This window comes from Solanum stenotomum, chromosome 1, assembly GCF_019186545.1.
Source record: "Solanum stenotomum isolate F172 chromosome 1, ASM1918654v1, whole genome shotgun sequence".
Lineage (NCBI taxonomy): Eukaryota > Viridiplantae > Streptophyta > Magnoliopsida > Solanales > Solanaceae > Solanum > Solanum stenotomum.
Window position 1 is genome coordinate 22,871,132 of NC_064282.1, and position 11,952 is coordinate 22,883,083.

Consider the following 11,952-nt stretch of genomic DNA (forward strand, 5'->3'; position numbering starts at 1 on the left):
GCCAACGAAAATAAGGGGTTTGCCTTCTAGGTCTAGCTCGTCGCACCGGACTTGCCTAGTGCGGGTCACCCCTCTCCTATGTGGTTTGCGAGCAATTGCATAGGAGTGAAGGTTTTACCCTGTGCTCACCCAAAGGATAGCGGCTACAATTTCCCTTGTCATAAAAAAAAAGGGAAAAAGGACAAATATAGCCCCGAACAATCATAAATGGTACGTACATACCCTCTGTTATACTTTGAGATTGTCTATACCCTTACCGTTAATCTTTTAGGTTGTGTATACCCTTAAAACTAACTGACGGACACATGGCTTCATTTCAACAATTTACCCGATTTTATTTATTTTTTTACCCAAAAACCCACCCATCTTTCTTAATTTACCCACCCATGACCCAAATTACAACACCATGGCATTTAAAATTAAAATAAAAAGCAAAGAACCCTCCTCCATTAAAACATAACCCAAAACCTTTTAAATCAAACAAAAGACAAAATTGTTCTTCAATACATCCTCATTTGCAACTCTTTTTCAAATCTCATTAAAACAAAGACACAGTAGCATGTGCTTTCGTTGAAAAACAAGAGATCAATTTTAATTTGTTGTTCAAATCGATTTGTTGTTGAATGGGGTTGGAAATACTATCACCATTGATAGACAAAACTTCAAGTTTAAAAGTGGGTCTTCAATAGAATCAAAAATTTCGAATTTAAATTGATTTGTTGTTGTTGAAAGGGATTGGAAATACTATCACCATTGATGGACAAAACTTCAAGAAAAGTGGGTTTGCAATCAAATAAGAAAATTTGAACTTAAATTGATTAGTTGTTGTTGAAACGGGTTAAATATAATATCACCATTGATGGATAAAACTTCAAGCTTTAAATTGGGTTTGCAATTGAATCAAAAAATTTGAGCTCAAATTGATTTGTTATGGTTAAAAGGGTTCAAAAATATTCTTGAAATAAATTTTGATGAATTGAACCAAGTGCACCATATTTTTGTGATTGTTGTTGAAAAGCTTTTGATTTTAATTTTGCACAAGGTTAAAAATATTCTTACAATCTATTTGTATTGTTGAAAGGGGTTGATTCATTGTTGTTGTTTGAAACTTTACAGATGATGCATTGGGTTTATTCTAGATGAAGATTTGGTTATTTGGTTGTGGGTCAGGTGGATCTTTTAATTTTAGGTAAATAAATAAATAAAATTGAGTAAATGGTTGAGATGAAGCCACGTGTCCGTCCGTTAGTTTTAAGGGTATACACAATCCAAAAGTGTAACGGTAAGGGTATATACAACCTTAAAGTATAACGAAGGGTATTAACATATCATTTGTAATAGTTCGGAAGTATATTTGTCCTTTTATTTACTAGATTGACATCTTTAGCTTGGATTTAGTGTTATTCCACTAACATAATATTCATTTATGTTTTAAACAAAAGAAAATAGAGATAATGGTATTAGATTTTATGGCAAATGGTTTAACTACGTGCAGCCGTTATACTCCATTGGCAAATGGTTTCGACCTAAGTTTTGGCATCAGGTGCAAGTTGCACCCCTTGTGATTTAGGGCATGAGAATTTCAATTGTGTGAAATATATTAAGAATCGAGATAAAACATTAAGCATCATTTTGCATAATCGACACTTACACATGTGATGTTGAAGGAAGGACTACAACTTTGTCATAACAATTTCGGGCCAACCTTAAACAATCAAGCCAATGCAAAATCTGTGAGTTGGGATCCCTCTCTATAACAACATCAGAAACAGTAATCTGAAGATTACCTCTATACCTACTGATCTTCCCGCGAACTCGACCAATAACCCCAAGTTGGATTTGGGAAGCAAAATCAGCGGCCATCTGGGCAATTAGTCGAACATTTGATGGGCAACGACGATGCGAACTCTCATGGTTGAGCCATAGGATACAAGGTATGCAACCAGTGCCATCATCAATGTCGAACTTGATAAATCTGTTGGGCTTGAAATCTCTGCTTACGACCATACCTACTGTCTCTGCGCGCGAGAGGCGTCTCCCCTTGCGAAAAAAAATGGTGGATTCGTGGGGGATTGGTTTCAGAGTAAGAAAATCGAACGCCAAGAGCTTGACGTGTGTATTGACAAGCTGTAGAGCATCCATTAATGGAGTCTTTCTTTTTGACGGAGCCGTCTCCTCTAATGAAGAAGATGACTTTTTACCCTAACTACTCATCCCTTGTATGCTAAATCCTATTATGTATTTGGAAACAATTAATGTTGAAATCGGGTTAATTTAAGTTAATTTGGGTTTTTCATTCAATTGAGAGGCATAAATAATGAAGTTAGTAACGATAGAGGTAAAATTAACTTTATATTAACGGCAAGGATATACTCAATCAATAAAACAAATTGAAGGGTATTTTTGACCCTTTTCCCTATTTAAAACTACAAATTCTTGACATATTTAAAAATTGATTTTGGTGCAGAAAATGGAGATTTTCCAAGCTAATTCTATACCTTTATACCCTAAAAACCCAAATTATGGATCCACTGCTCTGATGTTTACAGTCTAGTCAACTGGTAGGAGGACCTATGGATGTCCTCCTGGACAACTTAAAAGGGTCGTTTGGCTAAGAATAAGTTATTTCGAGATTAATTATTCTGAGATAGGTTATCTCGGAATAAATTATCCCACCACGTATACAAAATATCGTATTTCATCACTATGGTACAAATAATGGATAAATAATTCAAAGACTACATAATAGCTCCAACTAAACACATGATAACAATATTGCTTGGCTTGTCATGGCACAACTGGCTTTTTTGCTTGTCGTTAGGCACTATTGTCTGTCATGTTTGGAATAACCACAAAGCTTATTTAAGCACCAAACATCATGATTCATGCTACTGTTACAACTTACATGACTGATGTTTCAAAGGCTATATAACGGTGGTGTCAAAACATGTATCAAATAGTTGTGTTGAGACGAAGAACAAATTGATGGCCATCTTGCTTGCTAATGGCCACCACTGTGTCCGCCCCCCAAAAGCTAACGAAACTGAAAACACAAGTATAACTATAAAGGAGTTCTAAGTGGAACAAAAAAATAGCAAGATTGGATCATGTACACAATTTCAGGCAGCTTCTTAACGAGTGCAATAATCAAACAAATCCTATGAAAAACAAGACTGAATGCAGCTGTATGCAGGGTTATTCAATTCAATATAATGCTTCAATCACTCAGATGATGCATGCCTAGCAATTACACATTCTGAGAACCAATCAACACACTAATAAGAATGTATGGTTGCAGAAATTCTGTACAAAAAGTAGTCCATCACTTCAACCTCAACCAGAACTGCTGAGAGCCATCCCAGAATCAATATAACCAAATATCTTGCAACATTTCTGTTAATTTCTACTAGAATCTGATACAGAATCCACTTAAACTACAGTTAGGTCAACAGAGACCTCTGTCACTGTGTGTGCAACTAAGACGAGGTCTTCTTCCGAAATAGCTTGCTGATGTCTTCTGTAACAATATTGCTCCTGCACAAGTTAATTAAAGCATCTATTAGCCATCATAATTAAAACATCTGTTACTTGCAGAAAATAAAAAAATATGGCTCCCTAGGTGGTATTAGGATCGTCTATTAAAGGATGATTACGTCATATAATCCACAAGTGCTTTATCCACCTTTAGCATTAGAAAGACTATTGGTCACGACTCACGTATTACCACAGCTATACGATAATTTCTGAGAACTTAGCTCTCTTTAGATGGTGTGATGCAAATCCAACTTAAGACATGATGTCAAAGCCTCAAAGGAAACTTATGATGTCATGTAATTCCTAAAATTTTCATTTCTCTATACCATTCTTTTTTAGTAAATCCCTTGCTGTTTGACCCTTGTTTTTCATCTTTCTATGCTCTTTTCATGCTCAAACATTTTGTAAAGCATTGCCTACCATAAGCTCCCAATAATTCACCAATTCCTATGTCTAATTGGCCCCCAGTCTGTGCTACTTTGACCATGGAAACAGCTGACTTTCTTAGGTTTTGGGATTAAGTGGTAGACAATAATGTTGAATCTACGGGTTCACACAGGAGAGTAATTTAAGGGCCATCTACCAGAAATTCATCCTTCTCCTTCTCGCTAATCTATAACCATGTAGGAGCAGTAATTTGATGGGTCCTCTGCCATAATTACTTCTTTCGCCTTCTGCTTGCATTTCTCCCATTTGTGATTCTGTGCTACGTCTTCCTACCATAGGATCCAGATTTTTTTCACTCTTCTGTTTCGTTACTCTACTCTAGTTATGCCAGAGGAAACTAGAGTATAAAATAATGTTAAACGGAGTGTATTAGTAATACTTGCATTAATATACATAGTCTACTTTTATGCATTGTTTGGTTTGGTATATTAAAAATAGCTTGCATTGCATAAAAATAACTATTTACAAAGATACCCTTCACAATTATGGTGGAAAAGATGTAAAAATGATTTTGAGGGGCAATGGGGTCTTTAATCATGCTAATCCATGCATTAAAACCCTTGCATTACTAATACCTAGAAATCCATGGTATTAGTAATACACAATAAAGTGTATAACTAATGCGTAGCATGAAAAAGTGCAACAAACAAGGTATAACTAATACAAAGAGTTAATGCGTGCATTATTTTTGCTAATACACTCTACCAAACGACCCCTTAGAGAATTGGACATTATCCTTCAGGAGGATTTGGCAAAACATAATAAGAACAAACAATAAACAGAACAAATAATGATACATGATACGATTTGCATAAATAGACGAACTTAATACAGAGCATGCAATGAGACTCAAAATTTCAGTATACAACTGACCTTCCGGTAAGTTGAGGTGGGAGCAGAAGACCACCTCCTGTTTCAGGGACATTCTTCATGTGAGGCAAAGTTCCTTTAGGAATCTTACTGCGTGGATAAGTGGATGCTGATACCTTTATATCCCGTTTCCGTGTTGCATTTTCAGCCATGGCTGCTGCAACTAGGGAAGAATGGTCAGTATTGTGTCCAAGATGGCCTGGCATTGTAGGTGAATTTAATAGAAGTGATGCATCAGGGAGTTTCAGTTCGGAGGACTCCGATAAACTTGACGAGTGTAATGCTTCTTTCTTTAAAGACGAACTAGTCCTCCTGCATATGCAAATTCAATATAATTGAAGCATTGTCATAGGATAAATTTGCAAGTTGAAGCATTGCCATAGTATAAATTTGCAATTCATCATTCTATGACTAAAAGTTCCTCCTCTAAATGCATATCAACCATAGTTTTCACTTTTCAATAGATCATAAAGGGTGAAGAAATAAGATCATATGTTTCGACTTATCATCAACAGTAGCATACTTATATTTATAATTGAGCTGCATGAGTCAGATCTTCAGATTATTTTCCCCATTAAAACAAAGCAAATTTATTAATGATTGCATAATCCAACCACATAGAACTATAGAAGTCAAAAGCTTTATAGCACACTACTGGACTGATCAGTCACCAATTTTCACTTGGGATATTCTCAGCCAACAGAAGCCATTCTTTTTAACGCAGTACTCTACACTTCACTATAACCTTTGAAGTGCTTTTAGGTGTTTAAACTTCAAAATCTATTAAACTAACACATCCCATGCTAACTAACTTATCAATAAAAGAAACAAAAACATCCCGCTCTATCAGTTGCCCTAAGCAAATTTTACACAGAAATGTAAAAACACAATTTCAGACAAATTCCAGCAAGCTTATTATTTTATCAAACCCCGTATCATACTCTCTCCACCTCCTATGGGAGCTATATGGCATGTGGGGCAATACTCGGATTAGCTTGATTCCAGAAAATGCAGATGTATGGGATTGTTTTATCAGGCAGGGGATGTAACCCCGGAAATGTGCCTTATATAAAATAAAGGGCCAGAATCATTTTCTTTTCCCTGCCCGTCCTTATCCCCTTTGGCCTGGCAAATTGGCAGTCCCTCTCCTTATTAATCATTCAATTAAGAAATGCTCCATTATCTTAACAATTTTTCTTTTATGGTAGCTCAGTAGGCATTAGAAAACACAAATTCACAAGCACAATTACTATAAGATTGAGCAAGAACACTTTCTTATTCCAACCAATGACAATCACTTGCTGCTTCAATTTACCAAAAATCTTTAATGTAACACTTTACAATAGTAGTATTATTTTTCATAGCTCATCACGGATAAAAAAGTTCACTTTTTTTTGGGGGGTCTACAATTCCACCCCTTTATCATCAAACCACTATCCAAGCCCTAGAATACTACAAAAAATAATTAATCTCGACCCATTAGGCAAAACAACAAAAACCCACAAATTCTCTCGAAACCCAAGTTCTAGAACACTAGGAAAAATAAAGCATGTCCCATTAGACAAAACAACAAATTCTCCCTCAAATAGGGATGCTTTAATGGAGAATAAAACCCTAGTGGATACCCAAATAGAAAACTTAACTGGCTGCAAAGGATACTAATTTCATAAAGAAAAGAAAGTTACTGGTTTTGAGGCTGAGGAAGATGGCGATTGTCGTTTCTGGTTGGTAATGGATCCAAAGGGGGTCGAGGGGTGGGCTCTTCCGCTTTGCTAAGTTGTTTATTTTCTTGGGGTTGTTCGTGAAGCTCTTCTTCTTCGTCAGAGGATGCATAATCTACCAAAGACATCTTCTTTATTTCTTGTGCAAACTCTTCGATTGGGGACAAAAATTATAAGATTCTGAACATGGAATGATATATTATTACAACTAAACATATTTGTTTGCAAAAAGGCTACAGAATACTGTAGTTAAAGATAAACACCCCTCTAAGTTTTGATTGAATACTTTTTCTTATTTTAATTTCTTCACAATAACTATTTTAAACTAATTATCATTTATTATGAATATGATAAAAAAGTATTTATAATTTGATCAATTGCTTTTTCATACACTAGTCCTGGATACGTGCGTTGCCCGTATATCCCAAATAAAAAAATATATTTGATTATAAATATAAATTGAAAAACATATATAAGATAAGAAATCAAAATAGATATCCTCAAATTTCAAAGTATAAGCATAATAAGAATATGTATTTCTAATGAGTTTAATCAATCATATCTCGCAATAATCCCTGCAATTCATACATCAACATTCAACCGTGTATATATAAAGAAAAACTGAAATGCATAACAACAATTATATCTATATTTTTGAAAACACTATAAAGTCAATTTTTCTTTTTGCATTATAATATGGATTGCACACAGCAACTTCTATTAAAAAAAAGGAAACACAAAATTAGGAAAAATAGTATCAATAAATTGGATGAAAAATGTAAAATTGTAATAAGAGGAAGAGAAGAAAAAAATCAATAGAATATATTTACCTAACCATGAATAAGAAAGTATGTTGAGTAAAAGAGGAGTAATGCAAAAGTGTGAGCTGATAAATATAATAATCTGTATTAAATAATGAAAAGACAACTCTTCAATTTCTGCAAAAATTTTATAACTACGAGCTCAAGATAATATAAATTTATTAATTTAATAAATGACATAAATAAATAACATGCATTGTATGTATGTGTAGTTAATGGGGTAGTGAAAAAGACTTTTTCTAAAATTATATTTATCTCTTTAAAGTATTTTTGAACTTATAATATTAGTGTTATAGAAAATCATATAAAGTCATAAGCTACTGCAAGTTTTTATAGAAATTATTTTATTAAATTATATACCTATTAACTTATTTTTAATTATTTATAATCATTCCGGAAATGTATAAACTAATTTTGGAAAGCTTGTAAAATGAGAAATTATTATTTCTGATCATTATTTTAGGGGGGAAAATGTCTGAAATATATCCGAACTTTGGCCGAAATTGCTGTTATGATACCGAACTTTGGACAAGACCTTTTACTCCTACATATTTAATAGTGTATTTTAAAGGTAGATATGTGCCCACGTGGACATCAAAAATATTGCATAATTATAAATAGCAACGTGTCCACGTGAGCACATATATACCTTTAAAATACACTATTAAATAGTGCAGGGGGTAAAAGGTCCTCTGTAAAGTTTGGTATCGTAACAACAATTTCGATCAAAGTTGGAGTATTTTTCAGACCATTTTCCCTTATTTTAGCTATTATTAACATTTAGTATGACAACATTTAAAGAGGTAGCCTCCTTTAAATATTAACTGTTTCTAAATTAATGTAGCCAAGAATTAGAAATGTTTTGATGTTTTGTTTATCTAACACGCAGAGTTTTATTTTTGAACATGAAACATGTAATTAAGCCTTGGGTGAATTATAATTTTATTTTTACCATTTAATTTTATAACATTTTAATATAATGAAGGGGTAAAATGGTAATCCAACTTTAAAGATTGGAACTTCCCACTTTTCGTAATATATGATGATGATGTGATGTGATGATATAATGATATATGATATATGATGACACCTCTTCAAATTCTTTACTTCAATATTAAACAGTAGAGTCTATTTAGAAGAAAAATGTCGATTACATTGTTTTATCAATCATAACTTTTCAAATTCTTCTGTTATGAGATTTATGATTATGATTAAAAGCAATATCAATGTACTCATTTATCAAGAAAATAACAATTTAATTATTAAAGGGCTTATGAACTTCAAATTCTACCATTATGTAATTAAAATATTTGTGTTTAATTAAATAATTAATCAAATTTTAATTTAGTAAAGGGGCAAAATGGTAATTCAACTTTTTACTTTGGAGCTTTCCACTTATAGTAATATATGATATATGATATATGATGATATGATATGATATGATGATATATATATATATATATGGTTCTTGGTTAAATTCATTTGAGAACTTTTCTTGTTTCTACCAAAAAAAAAAACAAGAAAATTTATGGGCACTTTAAAAAGTAATTCTTGATATTGTTAAGAGGATAGTGAAAGTTAGGTGATTTATTTTATCATACAGAATTAACTCGATAAGTATCTACACTTTGATTATATGTTCGCTAATCATCTATGCAATTAACCTGTAAGTTCAGTTTCTATTTTTAATATTGTAGAAAGTAAACATTATACAGTTAAAAATGTTTTAAACAGGATTTCAATTTTTGAGTTGAAGAGAAATTGATCCAATTTTGGAATGACCAATGTCCCAGAACTACTTCTTTGACATATTGATTATTGGAAGTAGCTGGAAAATGTCAGCTTGAAAAAAGCAAAAAAGGAAGTGTTTTAAAGAATTAAATAAAGTGAAAGATTGAATAAATGGAAGAAACATGATACAACATCAATTCTCATGCTACAAAGATAGCAGGTCCATTTGTCTAAGACCATATTACAAAATTGACTGAACATACAACACCTAATTTCAGAAGCAACTTCACTGCCAAAGCAACAGCTTGAATGGTCGAATAGTACATGATGCTGGTGTGCTAAGAGGTTCCTTCATCAAAGCTACTGCCCAAGTAATGAAGGTCTATAGATGGCATGACTTTGTGCAATCTCAATACGATCACGTGGATCATTCATAGTTTCATCTCTCAAGGCCTGAAGAATCGCCTCTGATGAAACCTCCCTGTAGTTTCAATGCAACAACACTCGGATTACTTATAAAAGAACTGCAAACATAAGGGTGGGGGGAAAGCAGGGCTAGAATCTCATGTACCTCATTATTAGTATTTTGTACAATGTCTTCAATAAAGGACAAAGTTCAACAGGAGCTACATGTTTGTTTTCATCAGGATGAAAAACATTTAAACTGGACTGACTAAGTAGCTCATAGAAGGCTTTTACTGCTGAAACTCCCTGCACAAATTGATACAGGTGTTAGCATTCACACATGATTCCACATACTCATTAACTCTCTTGCAGTTCTAGTTCAGAACGATATCCTCCGTGAACTAAACCAGAGACGATATATTCACATGGTATGCAGCTCAAGTTTTGTTATGTTATAGAGAGAGCAATTTCAAGGTGCATGTCGGATCCTCAAAAACCTATCAACATGATTTCAAATCAATGTCCAAACACTCCCCTAATAATTTACACATCAACTCCTATTAATATGCAACAGAAGTTAAGAAGAGTAAATTATCATTAGAAATCTATTTACAGCTACATGCTCATAGCTTGTCAATGTGTGCTAAGTATTCTAGAATGTACCTGTATCATCCCCTTTCCCTTGATGCTGTCACCCATTTCAAGGTTTATTTCCCCTTTGGCCAACTTTTGGCCATACCACGCATTACGACCTTTCAACAGGGTCACATATGTATCAGCCAGGAGTGGACCTGCAAGCTTCTCGGGTCCTTCAGCCAGGAGATGTGTAATGAAGATCATCTCAGATGTACAATGTGCAAAGTATACTGACTTGCTTGTGGCACTTTCATTAGTAAGAGCTGCTACCATACCTATCGAGTAGGAAATAGTGTCAATGTGTGGTTTCAAATGTACCTAAGCAACAGAGTCTAACACCTAATGTAAATCTCTCAATTATGGTGTTTCAATAAAGATCAAATTATTACATCATACTGCCATAACCAGGGACATAGAGCATTTGTAATGATATTCATGATTTCATGCACGATATTGCTGTATAGAAAAAGTCTCAGCCACATTGTGGATGCCCTGACATCCTTAATATATTTACTAATGAGAATTCTCAGGGAATTACTCTGATTTCAGATCTGGTTCTTAACTTCCCCGAGACTCTGAAATGTTCATGTGAGTTGGAATTTGACTAAAGATGTCACAATGCTTAAACTGTGGGAAGCTGCAATTTATCACCACAACAATGCTGAAAGCTCCCAATCTCCAAAAAAAAAAAGGAAGTAAACAAACAGCGATAGTGGAAATAAGGAGATGATCTTAGTGAGCATTCAGTCTAGGCTGGAGACAACTCAATAAGCCAATTCTAAGAAATCTATGCACTATAAAGTTTTTAACAGATAATAAGTAAAGTAAAACATTGCACCAGAAAGAGAAAATATTGTACCAGCTCCAATGGCGTATACATTCTTTAGACCACCCATGACCTCATGAGTTACCAGGTCACCATTGTCCCATACGATAAAATGTGGCTGCCTCAAAAATCTCGCTAGTGCTTTCCGCCATTTCTCAGCTCCACATATCCGGGCATTGGCGTATTCTCTGTTGTAAATCTCTGATGCAATATTAGGTCCACCAAGATACAAGATATTTTCTACTGGAACACCAGCTGCAAAAAATAGGTGTTACGTGAGCAATAAGTAACACTAATAAAGAACTTAAAGATCACATATTTTTGAGGTTCAAATTCAACCATATACGCCATAGGCTTGTCGCATTAGCTATCAATAGTACAGAATGGTTGAAGAACCAACGTGGCTTGATCAGGTTGCAAATAATAATTTTGCATATCTGAAGACTTCAAAATACAATTATATACACACAGAGGAAGTAAAGTGAAATTAATATATTTCAACATTAAATCTAACTGGACATTAACAAGAGAAAATAACACAATCAAACAAAGCCCACAATTGGGGTCTAGGGGAGAAGACTACACAATCATTGCGAAAAATGGGAAAATGTGCATACAAGTACTTACATGTGATCTAAAAAGTAGTTAGAGCAGAATCTAAACCTTCAAAACACCTCCATTAGGATCATATATATACCCCATACAGATCTTGACTAAGAAATAATTACATCTGCTATTTAGGCTGAACTAAAGGCATGAAGCATGCTTATGTTCCTAAATTTCTTTATAGTGACATCTCATTCAATCAGCTAAGAAGAGTTAAGTGTAATGAGCAAAATAAAGGTCAAGAAATCATTTTATTCTATTTTCCATAAGCAAGAGACATATTTGAGGGCCAGTGACATACAGTTTGCAACTCGGTAATAATGGACCTGCCCCTCTACCCTTCTCCACTTAACTA

The 11,952-nt window shown here is 33.9% G+C and overlaps 3 protein-coding genes and 1 long non-coding RNA gene across 5 annotated transcripts in view; 1 reads left to right on the forward strand and 3 right to left on the reverse strand.

Annotated features, from left to right (window-relative positions):
* Nucleotides 1–11,952, forward strand: part of LOC125872524 (uncharacterized) — an 88,932-nt gene that overhangs the window by 72,358 nt on the left and 4,622 nt on the right. The gene's annotated exons all lie outside the window — the stretch shown is intronic.
* LOC125872492 (CST complex subunit STN1) lies at nucleotides 1,621–2,466 on the reverse strand. The gene has a single exon (XM_049553232.1). The coding sequence runs from the start codon at nucleotides 2,140–2,142 to the stop codon at nucleotides 1,648–1,650; it is 495 nt and encodes a 164-aa protein (XP_049409189.1). The 5' UTR covers nucleotides 2,143–2,466; the 3' UTR covers nucleotides 1,621–1,647.
* On the reverse strand, nucleotides 3,168–6,796 carry LOC125872482 (uncharacterized). Its single transcript, XM_049553220.1, has 3 exons — nucleotides 6,537–6,796; nucleotides 4,855–5,163; nucleotides 3,168–3,534 (listed from the first exon to the last, which is right to left on the reverse strand). Exons 1-3 carry the CDS (start codon nucleotides 6,698–6,700, stop codon nucleotides 3,477–3,479), a joined length of 531 nt encoding a protein of 176 aa, XP_049409177.1. The 5' UTR covers nucleotides 6,701–6,796; the 3' UTR covers nucleotides 3,168–3,476.
* LOC125872466 (probable glycerol-3-phosphate dehydrogenase [NAD(+)] 1, cytosolic) overlaps nucleotides 9,304–11,952 on the reverse strand; it is a 193,744-nt gene continuing 191,095 nt past the window's right edge. The window contains exons 2-5 of the mRNA XM_049553201.1: nucleotides 11,025–11,246; nucleotides 10,193–10,440; nucleotides 9,696–9,835; nucleotides 9,304–9,605 (exon numbers count right to left, since the gene is read on the reverse strand). Coding sequence (XP_049409158.1) covers nucleotides 9,485–9,605; nucleotides 9,696–9,835; nucleotides 10,193–10,440; nucleotides 11,025–11,246 — 731 coding nt within the window. The 3' untranslated portion in view covers nucleotides 9,304–9,484. The remainder of the gene's footprint in view (nucleotides 9,606–9,695; nucleotides 9,836–10,192; nucleotides 10,441–11,024; nucleotides 11,247–11,952) is intronic.